The 20,716-nt window shown below is 35.6% G+C and overlaps 1 protein-coding gene across 6 annotated transcripts in view; it reads left to right on the top strand.

Annotated features, from left to right (window-relative positions):
• Positions 1-20,716, top strand: part of MYO9A (myosin IXA) — a 244,619-nt gene that overhangs the window by 118,380 nt on the left and 105,523 nt on the right. For 5 of the 6 annotated variants that reach the window (XM_065941681.1, XM_065941683.1, XM_065941680.1 and 2 more), the window contains 2 exons: positions 1,404-1,599; positions 15,264-15,383. In XM_065941681.1, the coding sequence (XP_065797753.1) occupies positions 1,404-1,599; positions 15,264-15,383 (316 nt within the window). The remainder of the gene's footprint in view (positions 1-1,403; positions 1,600-15,263; positions 15,384-20,716) is intronic. The other variant, XM_065941682.1, reaches the window with a different exon arrangement.

The raw sequence follows: 20,716 nt of genomic DNA, 5'->3' as shown, positions 1-20,716 counted from the left end.
GTTCTATCATCTCTTACCTCCATTGGCAAGAGATTTTAACTGGCTATTTACATTCCTTTGGTAATCTTATCCAACTTTAAAAATATATATGCTGATGATATCCAAATGTGTCTTCTGAAATTTGTTACTCTAGGCACATATATCCGTCTGCCTACTTGATGTCTGTATGCAGACATAGTATAGTGGTTAGGAGTGGCTATGTTTGAACCTCTGTTCTTCTCATTAATGTGTGATAGGGGCCAACATAGTTAACTTTTCTGTGACTCAGTTTCCTCATCTATAAAGCAATAATAATAATATCATCCATCTCAAGGACTTGTTAAGGTATATCTATCTCAAGGACTTGTTAAGGTAATGAAATGAGGTTCAATGAGACAACATATGTAAAATACTTAGAAGTGTGCCATTTACTTAGTAACTTCTCAATAAATGTTGCTTGCTGTTGTCATTATTTTCAGCATCTCAAACTTCACTTGGACAAAACTTGTCTCCTGATCATCATTTTCTATCCTCATATCTTCTCTTTCCTCAAGTCTTCTCCATATTAGTATACATAGTACCTCCACCTACCTCGTTGCTCAAACCGAAAATATAGGTGTTAACCTAATTCACTCACAATGCTCTAATCCACCAGCAAGTCCTTCACCTTTACCTCTAAAAAATGTCCCAAATATGTAACCATTTTCCTTTTCCTGTAGTACCATCCTCATAGTCCAAGTCACTGTCAGCTCTTACTTGGAATACTGCAGTAGCTGGTCGCCTTTCTCCATTCTTTGTACAATTAATTCCCTTAGTAGCAATCAGTGATGTTTATAAAACATCAGTTCAGTTCAGTTAAAAAACATCAGTTAGTTCATATCATTATCCTTCCAGTGGCTTTCCTTGACACTGGAATAAAGTCCAGACTCCTAACTCAATCTTACATAGCTTACATAGCCTATTTATATCCCTTTTCTTGTACCTCTGTCTCCCTTGCCGAGAATGCCCTTAGCCTTAGTCTTACTAACTTTCTCCTAACTTCTGCAACTTAGCACCACCTATAGGTAATAGGTGTTCCCTTTGAGTGAAATATTGTTCCTGGTCTTCTCATTTCTGGCTTCGTTTTATTACTCAACTCTCTTGTTTGTTTTATGTGATCGTCCCTTAGAGAGTCTCTCCCAGACCAGTGTTTAACAAGCTGCAATGTGTTGGTGGAATGTTCATTCTAATTTAAATGAATTATAGAATTAAATAGTTTTAGGCTTGGATGGGACTTTTAGAGGATATCTATCTGGTTCATCTAGCTGGCTAACGCAGAAATCACTTCTATACCCTTATTCAGCCACTGTTCAAGTATGTCACCCATTTTTTTCTTGGCTTAATACGTTTTTTCCAAAAATAAAACTGGTATTTTTTTCATGTAGGATTTCCGGGAAAAAAATACAGATCATATGCGCCCTGACATTGTAGCTCTTCTGAGAAGTAGCAAGAATGCATTTATCTCTGGGATGATTGGAATTGATCCCGTAGCTGTTTTCCGATGGTCAGTTCTCCGAGCTTTTTTTAGAGCCATGGTTGCTTTCAGGGAAGCTGGGAAAAGACATATTCAGAGAAAAACTGGTAAGCAATAGACATAAGTGTTCTGCCATGCTTCTTTATTTAAACCATGCCCTAACATTGTGTTTCAGATTTGAGTGCTGGTGAACTTTATGTATGTGTGTGTATATATATTATTAATAAACATTGATAGGAATAATGAATGTAAAGCACCTGGTATTTCTTGGCATACTGACATTGGTAAGATTTTTAAGCAAAAAGTGAAATTATTATTTAATTGTATAGAACTTAATATTGATACCATTCTCTGTTTTCTTCTAATGTCATAATTTTTACTACAAATGAAACATAATGTTGAAGCATAAATCAGGAGACAGAAAAATTAGGATAGAGGTAGTATAGTATGGTGGATAACCCAGCTTCACTTGTCATCTCTTTTGTCATCAGTTGAATCAGTTGTCATCTCTTCTGTTGACTGATTTTGTGACTGTTAGCTGTTTTACTTGGAGTGTTAATAGTACCTTCAATATTATGAGGGTAAAATTAGATAATACATGTAAAGTGTCTGCTTATGAATTGTAATTTTTGTTTCCTTACGCTTAATTTAGTTAGCCAAATTTTACTTTAAAAGTTAGAAATGGATAAAGCTGGATACTTTTTTGTGTGCCTTCCCTGCTGCAGCTCTAACCTTAGATAGACCATTGCTGCATAGTGAGGATTTTCTAATACATATGTAATCATTTAAAATAATATTTTTCTGCCAAGAAGCCTCAGCAGAAGTGCGCGAGGATACACTTTGTGCTTTCAGGGCTCCTAACCCACTCCAGTATTCTTGCCTGGGGAATCCCATGGACAGGGGAGCCTGGTGGGCTGCCGTCTATGGAGTCGCACAGAGTCAGACACGACTGAAGCAACTTAGCAGCAGCAGGCTTACTTATGTGGCTTTTTGGCATGTGCATTAGCAGTGAAAATTTAAATTCAGCTATTATATTTTTTAAATGAATAAAATATTAGAAAGATCGTATTTCTAAAATGAGAGGCAAAAGTAATTGAATTTCATTTCTGTACTTCAGATTATAATGTGTGTGAACTGGCTTTTGTGAACAGAACTATATATATTTTTTGAAAATAGAAGGAAAATCTTAAAACTGCTTTGCCTTTGCCAAAATTATTTCTAAGAGGCTATCTCTGCAAAAAACTTGAAACAAACTTAAATTGAGGTATAATGGACATATGACATATTAGTTTCAGGTATATAACATAATGATTCAGTATTTATATATACTGTGAAATGATTCCATCCATCACTATACAGAGTTACAAAATGTTTTTTGTATGTGATGAGAACTTTCACAAGTTAATCTCTTGGCCGCTTTCAAATATATACTGCATTATTGACTACAGTTACCAGCAGAAAATTAAAAGGAAAAGTTTTTTTTTTTAAGATGCATTCTTATTTATTACAGTGGACATCAATTTATCAATATTGAAAAATGTGTCAATTCTGGAAATTGATACACACTCTACTAAGATTTAACTAAGACAAACCTTTCTTATATTTACTATTAAATACTTTGCTTTCTGTAAAAGTTACATTGTATGTTCTTTTGGTATTTATTATTTATGAAAGCTGGTTCTGTGTATATTAGTATTAGTACAAAGATATGCAATGTTACTAATGCTACTAGTGATCAATCAACTGAGCCTGTAGTATCTCTACTTTGATAATTTCTAGATTCTTCTTGTTTTCTAATCTAATTTTTCTTTCTGGCCAGCATAGTGCTTCCATGTAATAAACTCTTTTATACTGGGATATGACATGTATGCATAAAAGTGCACAGAACAAAGACACAGTTCAGTGAATTATCACAAAGTGAAAATACTTGTGAAACTATCTTCTAGGTTAAGAAAGAGAGTAGGACCAACATGCTAGAAAGTCCCCCTTGCATAAACTTTAAAAATTTCCCTTTTTATCAAGAAAGGAAAAAAAGATAGTTCATTTGCATTTTGAGACAATCACTGAGCAAGCAGGTTTGTTACAGAGAATAATTGTATTACAGTAGATTAGTGTCAGTGCCAAAATTGAGCGTTTTTCCTCCCTCTGTACCATTTTCTCCTGCTCTTTTCTGGTGACTTTAGGGTAAAAGGATATTATAAAAATTAGAACATTGTAGTGTTGCAGAATAGAAACTAACAGAATAACTGAAAATGGACTAAGTAGTAGATTCAGAACTTTCATAATCACCATAAGTAGTATGCAGATATATCAAAGTGAAACAGGAATTAGAGATTATTTAAACAGAAGTAGAACATGTGACACCCCACTCCAGTACTCTTGCCTGGGAAATCCCATGGACGGAGGAGCCTGGTAGGCTACAGTCCATGGGGTCGCTAAGAGTCAGACATGACTGAGCGACTTCACCTTCACTCTTCATTTTCATGCACTGGAGAAGGAACTGGCTACCCACTCCAGTGTTCTTGCCTGGAGAATCCCAGGGACGGGGGGCCTGGTGGGCTGCCGTCTATGGGGTCGCACAGAGTCGGACACGACTGATGTGACTTAGCAGCAGTAGCAGAACATGTGAAAGGCAGAAGGTAACCAAGTTCAGATTTTTAATTAGAGTAAGATGTCAAAAATATTATTTCTAATGGAGAAAGAAAATGTAGAATACAGACGGCAATATATTTTCACTTCCTTAGAGAGTATCTTTTAAAGGAAATATTAGTGGACTCTTAGCTAATTGTTAAGAAATACCTTGTTGCTGAACCTCCCCCCCAAAAAATCCTTGATTTTCTTAAGGGATTCTCTAACATCATTCTTCATCATCAAGCCAGCTGAGCACAAATGAGAATATCAAATTTAAATTTTCTTTTGACTGTTATTTTTTCTTTTTTATAGACTTCCATGTTAGAGAACACAATGCCATTTTAAGACCTTTAAATAAAAATTAATTCAATTAATTGAAGAATAAATTTGTCATAGTTGTGTGTTAATAGCTATGGCAGTTTATTAGGAAACCATAAAATATTCTTAGTAGAGTCATGTAAACAGGCAATTTGAATGAGGTTCCATGTTGGCCCTGCTGGGAGGTAAAACTAGAAATGGTAATGATTTTTCTGGTCAACCGTGAGGTATGGAAGAACAGCTATTCCAGTGGTGTCATCTATCTCGCCTCTGATTTACTCCTTCTGAATAGGAAAGAGCCTGGACTAGAGAGTTCAGGGGAGATCATAACCTGATCATGAGTTATACAGTATGTTGCTGTGAGTGCAGTGATGCTTATTTGTTTCTTTTGGAGTTACATAAAAATATAGCCAAAGAGAATTTTAATCCATCTAAAAAGACTAGGGAGAGACAGGAAATTCAGCTGTGGCATTGGCGTAAGAGGCAAGAATGAGAATTTAAAGTGTCATTCAATATCTTCATCTACAGGGAGAAAATCTGAAGCCATTCATATAGTGTCTGTAGGTAGAGAGCATTAATGGTTCCCACATAACCTGTTCCTCTTCACTATCCCACACAGTAGACTGCGTGACTCTAATGTACTCCCATTTGTTTTTGCAAGTGGGAGAAGGATTCCTGTGACGATCCCTTTCCAGAAATAACCAAGTACTAAAACTCATTTAGATATCACCTAAATAGGGTTGGACATGACGTGGCAACTAAACAACAACGACAAACAGGATCTAGGATTTCTCCTGCGTTGGCAGCTGGGTTCTTCACCACTAGTGCCACCTGGTAAGCCCTGGGTCTAGGATTTCTATGCAGTAGTCTATCTGCAATTCTACCCAGTACTTAAGACAATTAAATGCATTTTTCTTAACAACAAAACCCTGACCATTACTAATAAATTAATTCTGTGTTAGGCTCTATGGTGTGGTGATTAAGACTAAGGGTTTTAGATTGAATGTCAATTCAACAGTGGAGACAGGACTTCTGAAAATTGTCTCTTCCATAAAAGCAACAGGAACACTTGCAAAATTTGTCAGAATAACTTTGTTGGAGCTCAAGAAATTCATCAAAGGCCTGCAGTAATTTGGAAAGTGTACATACAAGAAAAAAGACTGAATATTATTAATGTCAGTGCATTTTATAGTGTTTAAGCTTGCACTACTCACCACCCTCCCTCTTGAGCTCTACAGTAGCCTTGAAAACCTATAGCCTAGATGTGCAATGAAAATCAGAAGTGGGACAACCACTGGAGGGAGTAGAAGGGGGTTGGTACTCCTTCAGAGCTCCATTCCCAGAGAGTTTTCATTATTTAACCTATTTGGTAGTTTCATGGAGGACCCCACTTACAAGGCTACCTTTTAACCTGACTTGGAGCTTTCCCAGTATGAATAACCTTTGATCTAGGGGTTTTGTCCAAAACAGTCAGAAGCAGTTGTTGAACATTGCAACTCTCTGATGCAATAGATAACAGTTGGTGCAAAAACTAACCAAAACATTTAAAAGGAACACCTGGGGAATGAGGTTTCCATAATGGCTATGAAAAGTTTCATGGGAATTTAGGTGGCTAAGCACATGCATAGGACTGTGTGCGTGCCTAGGGCTATGCTCAGTAAAGACCTGAAGAGATCCCGATTTCTTATCTCAGGATAACATTCAGGTTTTGTGTGAGCAGGGTAAGGCAGAGTTCTGAACTGCCTAGCTGAATGTTGTAGGTATGCTTCAATGTAAGCACTCAATGACCCTTGACAAAGACTGGGAGAATTACTGGTTTCAGGCATTTATTGAGCTAAGTGAGCAGAAGTTTCCATGGTCACCTGTGACAAAGAATACAAACTTTCAGAATTAATTCAGTAATGTCCTAAACAAATAGCAACTATAAGAATCAGCAGCAACAGTAAATCCTGAGGAGAGAGAGAAAATCTGATTTTCAGAGTTGCCATGTTATATTATTTAAAATGTCTGGTGTTCTATATAAGATTTTGAGACATGCAAAGAAATATGAAGATATGACCTATACATGGGGAAAGAAGGAATCTGTAGAAACCTATCTCTGAAAAAACCCAGCCATTGATATTGCTAGACAGAATTTTTAAACTGTTTTAAATATGTTTAAAGACATAAAGGCAAGCATATCTGAAGAACAAAAGAAGAGTATGAGAACAGTGTCCCACTAGATGGAGAATATCAAATTTTAGACACACACATCAGTTTTGAAGTGGGAAAAAGTGTACAATAACTGAAATGAGAAATTCAGAAGAAGGGTTCAATAGCAGATTTGACTAAGCAGAAGCCAGAATCAGTAAACATAAAGACAGATCAGTTGAGTTGAAGAATAGGAAGAATAAAGAATGAAGAAAATAAGCAGAGCTTCTAGACCTATGGGACACCATGAGGCATATAAACTTTTGAGAGTCCAGAAGGAAAGGAGGGAAAGGGACAGAAAGAATATTTCAAGAAATAATGGCCCCAGTCTCCTCAAATTTGATGAGAAAATTAATCTATACATTTCAGAAGCTCAACAGATTATAAGATGAGTGAATTCAGAGATTTGATAGATAGAACTGCCATATGACCCAGCAATACCACTTCTAGGCATACACACTGAGGAATCCAGATCTGAAAGAGACACGTGCACCCCAATGTTCATTGCAGCACTGTATATAATAGCCAGGACATGGAAGCAACCCAGATGCCCATCAGCAGATGAATGGATAAGGAAGCTGTGGTACATATACACCATGGAATATTACTCAGCCGTTAAAAAGAATTCATTTGAATCAGTTCTAATGAGATGGATGAAACTGGAGCCCATTATACAGAGTGAAGTAAGCCAGAAAGATAAAGAACATTACAGTATACTAACACATATATACGGAATTTAGATAGATGGTGGCGATAACCCTATATGCAAAACAGAAAAAGAGACACAGAAGTACAGAACAGACTTTTGAACTCTGGGGGAGAACGTGAGGGTGGGATGTTTCGAAAGAACAGCATGTATATTATCTATGGTGAAACGGACCACCAGCCCAGGTGGGATGCATGAGTCAGGTGCTCGGGCCTGGTGCACTGGGAGGACCCTGAGGAGTCGGGTGGGGAGGGAGGTGGGAGGGGGGATCGGGATGGGGAATACGTGTAACTATATGGCTGATTCATGTCAATGTATGACAAAACCCAAAAAAAAAAAAAAAAAAAAAAAAAGAAATAATGGCCCCAGTCTCCTCAAATTTGATGAGAAAATTAATCTATACATTTCAGAAGCTCAACAGATTATAAGATGAGTGAATTCAGAGATTCAAACTTAGATGTATAATAATTAAACTATCTAGAGGTAAAGAGAGACTGTTGAAACCAGCACATCATGCACAAAGTGGGCTTTCCAGGTGGTGCTAGTGGTAAAGAACTGGCGTGCCAGTGCAGGAAACATGAAATGTGGGTTTGATCCCTGGGTCAGGAAGGTCCCCACACCCACTCCAGTGTTCTTGTCTGGAGAATTCCATGGACAGAGGAGCCTGGCGGACTATGGTCCATAGAGTCTCAAAGAGTTGGACAGGATTGAAGCAACATAGCATGCACGCATGCACAAAGTATCCTCAGTATGATTGACAGTTGATTCATCATTAGAAACCATTGAGGCTAGAGAACAATGGCATGGCATATCCCAGAGTGCTGGAAGAAAAGAAGTCTGTCAATCAAGAATTCTATATTCACTAAAACCATCCTTTAGGACTTCCCTGGTGGTCCAGTTGTTGTTAAGAATCTGCCTGCCAATGCAAGGAACATGGGTTTTTGATACCTGGTCAGGGAAGATCACACATGCCGCAGAGCAGCTGACCCCATGTGTCCCAACTGCTGAGCCCACATGCCTAGAGCCTGTGTTCCATAACACAGAAAGCCTTTGTGCAGCCGTGAAGACCTAGTGCAGCCAAAAAAAGAAAAAATCACCAAACACACATACACACAGACACAAGAAGAACTACCCTTCAAAGTGATGGTGAAATTAAGACATTCCCAGGTAAACAAATCCTGAATGACTGCTACTGGCTGTCCCACAGGAAATAGTAAAGGGGGTTCTGGCTGACATGAGAGGACACTGGACAGTAATTTGAAAGCATATGATGTAATAAAGAGCACCATTAAAGGCGACTATAAAGTTATGCTTTGTACTATGTAAAAGATAGTATAAATGTATCTTTTACATTTTGTAACTTTAAAAAAATAATTTTGTGACCTTTTTTTCCTCCACTCTAATTTAAAAGACAACTATAAAAAACAATAATTACATATCTCTGTTGGAGGGCATGCCATTTTAAAAGCTGTAATTTGCATGACAATAACAGCATAAAGGAAGAGGATGGGAATGAAGTTATATAGGAAAAAAGTTTTTATGTACTATTGAAATTGCTGCTAACTCAATTCAGTCGTGTCCGACTCTGTGCGACCCCATAGACAGCAGCCCACCAGGCTCCCCCGTCCCTGGGATTCTCCAGGGAAGAACACTGGAGTGGTTTGCCATTTCCTTCTCCAGCGCATGAAAGTGAAAAGTGAAAGGGAAGTCGCTCAGTTGTGTCTGACTCTTATCGACCCCATGGACTGCAGCCCACCAGGCTCCTCTGTCCATGGGATTCTCCAGGCAAGAGTACTGGAGTGGGGTGCCATTGCCTTCTCCGACTATTGAAATTAAGTAGTTTTTAATCCGGGCTAGAATGTTATAAGGCAAGATGCTAATTTTAATTCCCTGTTAAGAAAATAGCTAAAAAATAATATAGTAATAAAATAAATGACCAAAATGTTTAAACAGTATACTAGATAACATGTATTTAGTACAAAAGAAGATTATATTGAAAGAATAGGGGAACAAAAATAATGTATCTCTAAACATATGTGGAGACTAAGTAACACAGTTCTTAATAACCAGTGAGACAAAAGAAATCACAAGGGAAATTAGAAAATATTTTTAAATTAATGCAAGAAAATATACACCCAAATCTAATGGGATACAGCTATAACAGTGTTCGGAGGAAAATTTATCACTTCAAATACCTCTATTAAAAAAGAAAGAATATCTCAAATCAATAACCTAATGCCTCACCTTATGATTCTAGGGAAAAAGGGCAAGCTAAACCTAAAGGAAGAGGTAGGATGGACATTATTCAAAGGAAATAAATAGAAGAAAACAAAAGCAAAAGCTACTTCTTTAAAAAGGTAAACAAAATTGACAAACCTCAAGGTAGACAGACCAAGAAAAAGAGAAAGGAGACCCAAATTACTAATTTGGGAAAATAAAGGAGAGTGTTGCTACTGAAATGAAAAGGATTATAATACTATGAACAGTTGTATGGCAGCAAATTAAAATCTAATGGAAATGGAAATATTCCTGGAAAGATGCTAACAGCGTATACTGACTTCAGAAGAAATAGTCTGAAAAGGCCTGTCACAGGAAAAGAGATTGGATTAGTTATGAAAAAAATTTTCCCACACAGCAAAGCCAAGAACAGTGAATTCATTGATAAATTTTACCCAGTACTTATTGAAATGAAAAATTAGCACCAATTCTTTATAAACTCTTCCCAAGAAATAGAAGATAGGGGAATACTTTTGTTCTCATTGGGTGAAGACAGTATTACCAGGATACCAGATAAGACATCACAGAAATGAAAACCACAAACCAATATCCCTCAACAAAAATCGTCAACAGAATCCTTATAAGCTGAGTTTAGCAATATGTAAGCAATATTTTATACCATTATCTACTGAAATTTACTCAGAAATGCAAGGTTGGTTCAGCTTAGAAAAATCAAGTCAGTGTAATACACTACATTGATAGAATAAAGGACAAAAATCACATCATCACCTCAACATACACAGAAAAGGCCTCACAGAAGTGAATACCTTTTCATGTTTTTCATTATAAAAATGCTGAACAAATTAGGACTAGAAAGAAAACTTCCTTAGCCTGATAAGGGGGCCTGTGAAAAATCCATATTTGATGGTGAATAACTGAATACTTTTCCCTTAAGATCAGAAATAAGACAGGATTTCTGCTTTCACATCTATATAACATTGCCCTGGAGATACTGGTAAGAGTAAACAGGCAAGGAAAAGAAAGAAAAGACATCCAAATCAGAAAGGAAGAAACCATTTTGTTTATAGATAGCATATTGTGTATAAAATTTCCTAAGGAATCTACAAGAAAAATCTGCTGGAGATAATAAATGAGCTCATTTAGAGTTGCAAGGCTCCAAATCAATATGCAGAATCAGTTGTATTTCTATACACTAAAAATGAAAAACCTGGGAACAAAATTAAGTTGGTGCTCCAATTACAAGAGCACCAACAAATACAGAATTCTTATTAGTAAATTTAACAAAAGAATTGCAAGACTTGTTCACCAAAGCTGTAAAATATTGTTGAAAAAATTTAAGGAATATGCAGTTAATGGAAAAATATTCTGCGTTCATGCATTGAAAAGGTTAATGTAGTTAACTGGCAATAATGGATCTTACAGATTCAGCATAGTCCTGTCAAAACCCCAGCTATTGACAAGGCTGATCCCAAAATTGATATGTAAAGGAATCTAGAAAAGCATATGAAGGGCAAAAGTTGGAGGCTTCACATTTCTCTGTTTGGATTAGGCACTGGTTTCTTAGATATGACACCTAACGCATAAGCAACCAAATACAAAAAGGGATAAATTAGACTTCACCCAAATAGAAAACTTTTGTGCCTCAGAGGACACTATTAAGAACTGACAACTTGTAGAATGATAGAAAATATTTATAAAACATGTATCTGATAAGGAACTGGTATCTAGAATGTAAGCATTTCTTGCAGTTCAATAGTAAAAAAAACTAATAACCAGATTTTAAAAAGGGCAAAGGAAAAAAAAAAGGGAAAGGGATCTGAAAAGACATTTCTCTAAAGAAGATAAGCAAATAGTCAATAAAACACATGAAAAGATGCTCAATATAATATGTCATCAGGGAAATGCTTATTGAAACCACAGTCAGATACCACTTCACTTCACAGCTGTAATTAAGTAGACAGGAAATAATGTTGGTAGGGATGTGGAGAAATTGGAAGACTTATATGCTGCTGGTGAAAATGTAAAATGATGTAGCCACTTTGTATAACACCCTGCTAGTTACATTTTACCTAGTAATGCCTCTCTTAGGTAGATGCCTAAAAGAATTGAAAACAGGTGTTCAAACAAAACTTGTACCTGATGTTCTTAGCAACATACTAGTAGTAGCCGAGAGATATTGATAGAATCAACTCAAATATTCATCAGCAATTGAATGGATAAACAAAGTTCTATATCCATACAATGGAGTAGTCTTCTGTCATGTAAATGAATGAGGTGCTAGTACATGCTACAACGTGGATGAAGCTTGAAAACATTTTGTTAAGTGAAAGTAAGGCACAAAATGTCACATACTGTATGATTCCATTTATATCAGTTTTCTCGAATAGGCAAATCTGTATATAGAATATAGATTAGTGTTTGCCTAGGACTGGAATGGGAAAACTGGGAGATGAGAAGGGAAGTGATAGTTTAAAAATATAGGGTTTCTCTTTGATATGATGAAGGTATTCTAAAATTGTGATGATGGTTAAACAGCTTTGGGAATTTTACTAAAAACCTCTGAATTGTACACTTTAGATAAGTGAATTATGTGCTATGTGAATTGTATTTCTATGAAGCTATTATATACAAACACACACAGAATGAATGTCTATAGTGCTTTATTTATAATAACCCCCAAGTGGAAACATCCAAATATCCATCAGTGAAAGAAACAATAACCAAGTTGTGATATATTCCTACCTTGTTACATTATTTAGCAATTAAAATACTAAACTACTGATATGATGAATGAGTCACAAAAATATCAGAAAGCCAGACATGAAAGAATATGTACTGTATGATTTCACTTAGTTTAAGAACAGGTTCAATAATACATGGATCATTACTTGGTTGACTCTGGGAGAGGTAGGGATGGTATTTAGCAGAAGGGAATACAAGAACTAGTTGAGGTGATGAAAATATTCTATATATTGATTGAGGATTACATGATATAACTATCTGTTTAAGCTTATCAAACTGTATACTTCAGATCAGTGAATTTTACCATATGTGAAATTTGTCTTTAAAAAATGGCCATTAAAAATATACCTTTAAAAAAGGCGTGAGAACTGGCATTATAGAAACTGTTACAGGATCAGAGATATGGTTTCAGATTTGAATGCTACAAGGAAGCTGGAATTAAGCCCCTGTTATGTGGTATAAGGAACTTCAAAGAGCTTGAACTTTTCTGTCACTGTAAAGATAATTGAAAAATTCTATTTATTGGTCCTGCCTAGGAGGAACAAGACTAATCTTGTCAATATGTGTAAGGCCTTGGATAAAGTTTGAAAACAAAGGTTGACTAAAAAAATTAGTGTTCTGTATCTTCACCGTGCATGGGTTATGGCTGTTAACCATGCATGGGAATTTATGTAGTTTGATGCATAATCTCAGACTGAGAAATTATCCAGACTAGACTGGAAACTAGCACAAGCAAACACTAAATAAACCTTTTAAGAGTTTGAGACTCTACTGCAAAAGTACTTATAAAACCATCCTAGGAAACCAAACTATCTTGACAGGGAGCTGATGAACATCACTTTAAGGTTTGGAAATAGTATTAGAGTCTGTAAAGCAGTCTTTAAAAATTGGTAAAGAGTTAAAAGAAGGCATAGAAAGCAAAATGAAAGAATTTTCATTCATACCTGAATTGTAGGTATGCTGGTAAGACACAAAACGATCACAGATAGAAAATTACCCGTTATCCAGTAGAAATTGTGCTTAGTCGGGCTTCCTTGGTGGTTCAGATGGTAAAGAATCCACCTGCAATGCGAGAGACCTGGGTTCGATCCCTGGGTTGGGAAGATCCCCTGGAGGAGAGGGCATGGCAACCCACTCCAGTATTCTTGCCTAAAGAATCCCAATGGACAGAGGAGCCTGGTGGGCTACAGTCGGTGGGGTTGCAAAGAGTTGGACGTGACTGAGAGACTAATATGAGTACAATGACCGTATTAATTTCGAGTGAGTTTTAACTTAAGATTACATAATAATTTAGTATATTTAATATTCTGAACTTTTATACAAAACACTTTAATGCCATAATTTTGTTAAATTATTTCTTGACTGCTATATATCATTAGTTATTGAAGGGCCTGAAAATCTGGTGATAACTTTAGAAAAAGTATGATTTGGATAGAGTATGAGTAGAACTCACCAGGTGTTTTTTCCCTCAAATGGTCCCCCTTCACTGATAACCTCCCAACCTTGTTACTAGCCAAATGTAGGCTCATCTGAATCTAAGCATTCCTTCTCCAAGCACCCAGTCAAGGTGGGAGATTATTGAGAATAGAATATTTTCATTGAGGTATCTTTTGACTAAGAAATGGTGGTAACTTGGTAAAACTTGTCTCTTTTGAAACATTGAACACTTGCAACTATGGACTCTCCATACTAGATAAATGAGATAATGTTTTATTAACTTATTTTTAAATTAACTAGTATGAATTCTTAAAATATTGTACAAAAACCTGATTATGTCTATATCAGATATACAAATACGTATACCTGTGTCTGTCTATTATAATCTATTGTTATGGCATCATAAGTTTCTGTCTCCTTAGCTGAAAAGTTGATGCCTATTCTCTGGGTGTTGGTATCCAGTTTAAGGAATTATAGTTTGATTAAACCATGCTTTGCAAACTTCGAATTACTCTACGTCTGTTTAACTTTTAAAATGATTCTTCCTCGAGAACTATTCATAGATGGTATCTTATTCCTAATTATAGAGTACGTGCATACTAGTGGAACTTTAGTACATAATTATGTGTTGCTTAATTTGCCTCCATCTGTTTTTAAACTATTCACTTTTGTGTTTTAAAGGTAAAGTTACTTACATTTGAACTTAATGTCCTAACTCTAGAGATGTTCTCCATATAAATGATTCTCAACACCTTCCAAGCCTAGAAAACCCGAATTCTCTTTAAATCCATTTATTCCTAATGTTTATGGTACAATCTTCCTTCTCTCTACTGCTCCAGTGACCCACTGCTTCAGTCACACTAATCTGGGGCTTTGGTTCTTGCTGAAATGTGCTCCCTCCCCTTTCTTCCCAATAGTTAATTTTGACAGATTCTCCAGCTTTGTTTTCAGATTTATAAATACAGAAGTGCTGCTGAGTTTTCCTGTTCTGTGGTGCTTTTCTTTCTACCTTTTCAACATTGACACACTTGGATTTCCTACAAGTGTGGTTAATTGCGAGATTTGTGAAAGTTTAAATTTGGTAAATTGTTTTGGGTTTGTTTCTCTTTGGGATTCCATCAATGTTTCTTACATTGTTGCCAACTATATTCTAATTATATTTCAGACCTGATAAAAATGAGTCCATTAAAAAAATGGCATCATACAGATTGTTTTTGTAATTTCCCTAGTATTTTAAATTAGAGATTTTTAATATGGTGTTAATGCAACAACATGTTGAATACTGAAAAAGAATACTTTGAATACCTAAACAGGACCTTTATTTTTTTCTTTTTGTGTAATTTCTTCAGATTAATTGGAAAAATTATTCACATTTGACCACAATTACTTGATACATTTTTATGTACTCCTAAAATAGTTGGCAGCGTTGTCCTTGATTCTCTGTTGGTGTGGGCTTATATAATGCCTTTTTCTTTTTTCCATTTTTTTGTTTTTCTTTTGCTTCCTAAGGACATGATGATACAGCGCCATGTGCAGTTTTGAAAAGTGTGGATAGTATTAGCTTTCTCCAACACCCAGTCCACCAGAGGAGCTTAGAGATTCTGCAGAGGTGCAAGGAAGAGAAGTACAGTAAGGCTGCAAATCCTGTTTAATAAACTCTGTGTCATCACATCCACTTGGAAATGGAAACCAGGAGCATTCTACACCTGGGTGGAACCTAAATGGAATAGACAATGTGACCTCTCTCATCTTTTGACCAGAGAGTTTCAGGATACCACCATTGAGACTTTCATTCTTTTTCTTGATACAAAGAAAGAATTGATATATATACATAAAGATAATATACATATTCTTTTAATTTGAGTGACTATTTATCTATGATCCTTGAGTTGTTTGGTTACAAACTTTTAATTGATTTCCATTTTTGTCTTTAAAGTATCCAAGTGATGAGTAAAAATGAGTATTGATTTTTTTTTTTTTTTTGAACTTTATTGAGATCTGGTTGAGGTAGTAAACTGCAGGCCAAAGCATACAGTTTTGACATATATGTGAACTCATCACAATCAAGATAATTAACATATCTAACAGTGCCAATAATTTCCTCTATCTCTTTGAATTCCTGCTGATTTTTATGCTTATAAAGCATATACTTGAACTTCAACATCAGCAGTGTATCATTGGCAAATGATATCATTTGCTTTCATGTATCATTGGCAAATCCACTTAGTTTGACTATAATTCTCCTATCAGACTTTGCCATGTCTGGTTTGGAGCAAAACCACCAGTTAATGTTTTGGCTTAAGGAAGAAGGATAGAATCATAATGGGTGTTCTTTTTTTTTTAATATAAAATTGGTGTGATGCCTTTGGTCTCCATTTTCTCCTTTTCTATTTGTTCTGCTCATTCTGCATGAAAATGGATTCTTCTAGTTGTGGAATTACTGTTGTTTGGCTGTTGCTATTGCTGTAGTGAGAGTAAAGGGATCCTTAAGAATACTTAAGAGTACTAATTCAGCAGTTTGCATATAATATGCATATAATATAATGGACCTAAATTAGTTAGTCTTGTATTTTGAGCTTTTTACTGACCACAGATTTACTTTGCTAACTTCACAATTCTGTGACTGAAATTCCACGGAATACTAGTGTTTAATTATCAGTAAAAGGAGAGTATAAGTAGAATTCCTAAAGGCAAATGTTGTGGATTCTCTCTTCATTTCTTCTTACTATGCTGTTTTGGTATAAGAAAATATCTAATACATTTTGAAAAATATTATTAAAATATTTTCTCATTCTAGAAAAGCAAAGGTAAGTATTTACTTTAAAAAAATACATCTTTAAATGTTACTTTTAATTATTGCTCTTGTTTCCAAAAGGTATACAAGTCTTTATTCCAAATACACATCTTCCTTTTCTAAATCTTTTAATCCAGGGGATATTATTGAAAACAGTCTACAAATCATTTGAGGGGGCGCTTAAATGAGTTCTTTTTAACTTTTAAATAATTCCAAGTAGTTTATTTGCTTTGTCAGTTTTAATGACTCACAGGCCTGATTGTTTCCAGGTAGGTATGTATGGGTGTAGAATAGGAAGGCACCAATTTCATCATGAGCTACAGGAGGATATTGTACATTGTACTCTTGCAAATTTATTTCTACATTTGTGGAAGTGGACTTTTCCATTACTTTAGGTAGTTTATGCTATTTTCCATTATAGTACTACTATTAATTAAAATTTTATAATATATAAAATTATAAATTCAAGTCTCAGAGATTATTTTTAAAAAATTAGGGGACTAACTAGTGTTAGGTAATAGTAATGGTGAATTGATTAGGTAAATGAACCCTGCCACAGGTAGCAATGGCAAAACCTGGAAAACAATTTTAAGGTAACAACTTATTAAAAACACTGGAAAAGAGACCAAAAATACTAACAGACCAAAAAGAAGCAGAAACTAGTGGGAAGTTTATTCTTTAAAGTAAAGTAGTGGGGAGAAAGAAAGAAAGTGAAGTCGCTCAGTCATGTCCGACTCTTTGCAACCCCATGGACTGTAGCCTACCAGGCTCCTCCGTCAATGGGATTTTCCAGGCAAGAGTACTGGAATGGGTTGCCATTTTCTTTTCCACGAGATCTTCCTGACCCAGAGATTGAACCCCGGTCTCTCGCATTGTAGGTAGATGCTTTACCGTCTGAGCCACCAGGGATGTCCATGTGTAAGTAGTGGGTAAGAACTGAGAATTTGTGGCTTTTTACACAAGGTGCTCCCCAACTTCCATAGCTCCAGGAACAGAAAACCACAACTATACTGGTTTGAAGTGTCTGAGGACTAAGTTGAGGACTGGCAAAGAAGCTTGAAGTTTAGGAGGAAAATCCTGGAATGGAGAGAGCTGCCAAAAGGCTAACACCCAAACTTAGAGCCATTCATACCTGGCTGACTCTCCTGAGTATTTGGGGGAGAGTGTAGGAGCTCTGTCGAAGGGTACTATAAACCACTTTGCTGACATCCCAGTGGTTAAGACTCTGTGCTCTCAATGCAGAGGATACAAGTTCAATCCCTGATCAGGAATTAAAGTCCTGCATGCTGCACAATATGGCCAAAAAGATAAAAAGTAAATAAGTAAATAGAATTACAAACCAAATAGGAGATAAGTTTTGAAAAACACAAGTGCAGTTTACTGATTTTTTTAAACTGAGGGCCTTTTGTTATCTCTTCATAGCTCCTTGTAGGGGAGAGCTGAATTCTTACGGTCTTTAGTTAGGATCCCAGAAGTAGAGGTGAGAGAGAAAGAGGCAAAAAACTAGTGACTGAAATGGTAGATAAAAACTTCTCATGTTTGAGAAAAACTAACTTGGAGATTCCAGATAATCAGTGACCTTCAGCCAGAACCAATACAAAAGAAACCCGCTACCAGACACATTGTAGGCAAATTGCTAAATGCCAGAAATATAAAGGAACTCTTGAAAGCAGCCCAGAGGAAATTACATTAAATACAGGAGAATGCAGGCATACCTCTGAGCAGTTTCATAGCTGAATCTAGATCACTGTAATAAAGCAAATATCACACTGAAGAGAGTCACATGAATTTTTTGGTTTCCCAGTACACATAAAAGTTATATTTATGCTATACTGTAATCTACCAATTGTTCAATAGTTTTATGTTGGAAAAAAATGATATACCTTAACTAAAAATACTTTATTGCTAAAAAATGGTAACTGTAATCCAAGTCTTCAGGGAGTAGTAGTTACATCAAAGATCACTGATCACAGATCACTGTAACAAATATTATAATAATGGAAAACTTTGAAATATTGCAGATATTATCAAAATGTGACACAGAGATACTATGTGAGCAAATGCTGTTGGAAAAAAGGTGCTGATAGACATGCTCAACACAGGGTTGCCACAAATCTCCTTGTAAAAAATGCAGTATCTCCAAAGCATGATCAAGTGAAGTGCAATAAAATGAGTCTTGCTTATAATGATATTATTAACACCTGTCTTCTCATTGAAAGTAATGAAGGCTGAAATTTAAAATCCAATAGAACAACACAAGACCCAGAAAATAAAAACAGCTATAAAAGCTATGATTTATAGTTTGTGGACAGACAAGTTAATTGTCTATTAGAAGAAAAATCAAGTCTGCAGAAAAATATAACGGAATTCATTGTTATTACAATGCATCATCCACAATGTCCAATCATCAATTAAGGAAAGTATCTTTCAAAAGTGAAGCTGAAATAGAGACTTCCCTGATGGTGGTCCAGTGGCTAAGACTCTGCCCTCCCATTGCAAGGGGCTCGGTTTGATCCCTCGTCAAGGAACTCGATCCCACATGCCACAACTACCCGAGTTTATATGCCGCAACTGAAAGATCCTACATACTGCAATGAAGATTGAAGTTCAAAGATCTTGCGTACTGCAACTAAGACCTGCAGCAGCCAAATAAATAAAAATATTTTAAAAAATACTTTAAAAAAGAAGCTGCGATAAAGACATTTTCAGATAAATAGATAATCTGATAATCTGAGGGAATTTATCACCATATGTGTTCCAAGAGGAGAAATAATGGTAATTCTTTAGGTTAAAAGGAAATGACATCAGATAGTAACTTGGATGTATAGTAGAGGTTGGTAAATGTTTTCTGCGAAGAGTCAGATGGGAAGTATTTTAGGCTTTGTGGGTCATATGTTGTGTTGAAACAACTCTGTTCTGAAAGGAGTTATAGATAATACATAAATAAATGAGCATGGCTACATTCCAATAAAATTTTATTATAGACACTGATATTTAAATTCCATATAATTTCCACATATCACAAAAATACTCTCATTGATTTTTTCCCCTCAGTCATTTAAAAGTTAAAATCTCTTTTAGCTTACAGGCCATGCAAAAATAGGCAGTGGGTTTGATCTGTACTCTAGTTTACTGATCCGTGAATTATTATAAGGAATAAGGAAACCAGAAGTAATACATAGGTATAAAGATATGACTATACATATTTTCTTTCCTTATCTAGTTCTTTTAAAAAGATACATGATTTCTTTAGGGTAAAAATTATGATATTGTTCTGGGGGTTCTAAATGTGTCCATCAATTTTTTGATACTCCTCCCTTCAAAAGGCACATGCAGTACTTAGTGATTTCCTTCTAATAAATCGAATGTGGCAGAAGTGACAGTGTGTGACCTTTGAGATTTAGACATAAAAGGTATTGTGGCTCTTTCTCCTCCATTTCATTTCTGGTCTCCCACCTTCTCTTTACAATGATTAGTCTCTGAGATTTGCAGGGAGGAAATTAGAAGAGGGGGAAGAAATTAGGGTTCTTAGGAACATGAGCTGCAATTCCCACAAAGATCAGGAGCCCTGGAAAGGGAAGAAATAAGATGCTGGGAAAAGAAAGAGTGAGGGGGAGTGTGATAGAATGTTACTTCAATTTAAACCCATACTTCTGACCTTCTTGGGATATAAGAGACTATAATGTTCATGAACAAGATGAGGGACCAGCAATTTGTAATTTATATAATTTATATATAAATTATATAATTTATAATTAATAAAAATTATATATAAATATAATTTTATAATTTTATAATTATATACTTTATTGTGTAATGCAACTAAAGTGCTTTGAAGAAAAGCAATAGCTTTAAATCCTTATCTAAGAGAAGAAATGAGGTTAAAAATCAGTGATCTAAGTTTTTACTTTATGAAGCTACAAGAAGAAGAGCATATTAAACCCAAAATAAGTAGAAGGAAGTAAAGAATAAAGGAACTAAAACCACTGAATAGAAAGCCAACAGCATTAGAGAAAATCAGTGGAAACCAAAAGAGCAAGTTTTGAAATTAATAAAGCTTGAGTTCCAGTACTGATCAGTAGAACTTTCTGTGAGGATGAAAATGTTCTCCAGCTATGCTCTTCAAAACTGTAGCCATTAGCCACATATTGTTATTAAACACCTGAAG

The sequence above is a fragment of the Muntiacus reevesi genome, chromosome 7 (genome assembly GCF_963930625.1).
Source record: "Muntiacus reevesi chromosome 7, mMunRee1.1, whole genome shotgun sequence".
NCBI lineage: Eukaryota > Metazoa > Chordata > Mammalia > Artiodactyla > Cervidae > Muntiacus > Muntiacus reevesi.
The sequence above is the reverse complement of the archived record's forward strand: the minus strand, read 5'-3'. Positions and strand labels throughout refer to the sequence as shown.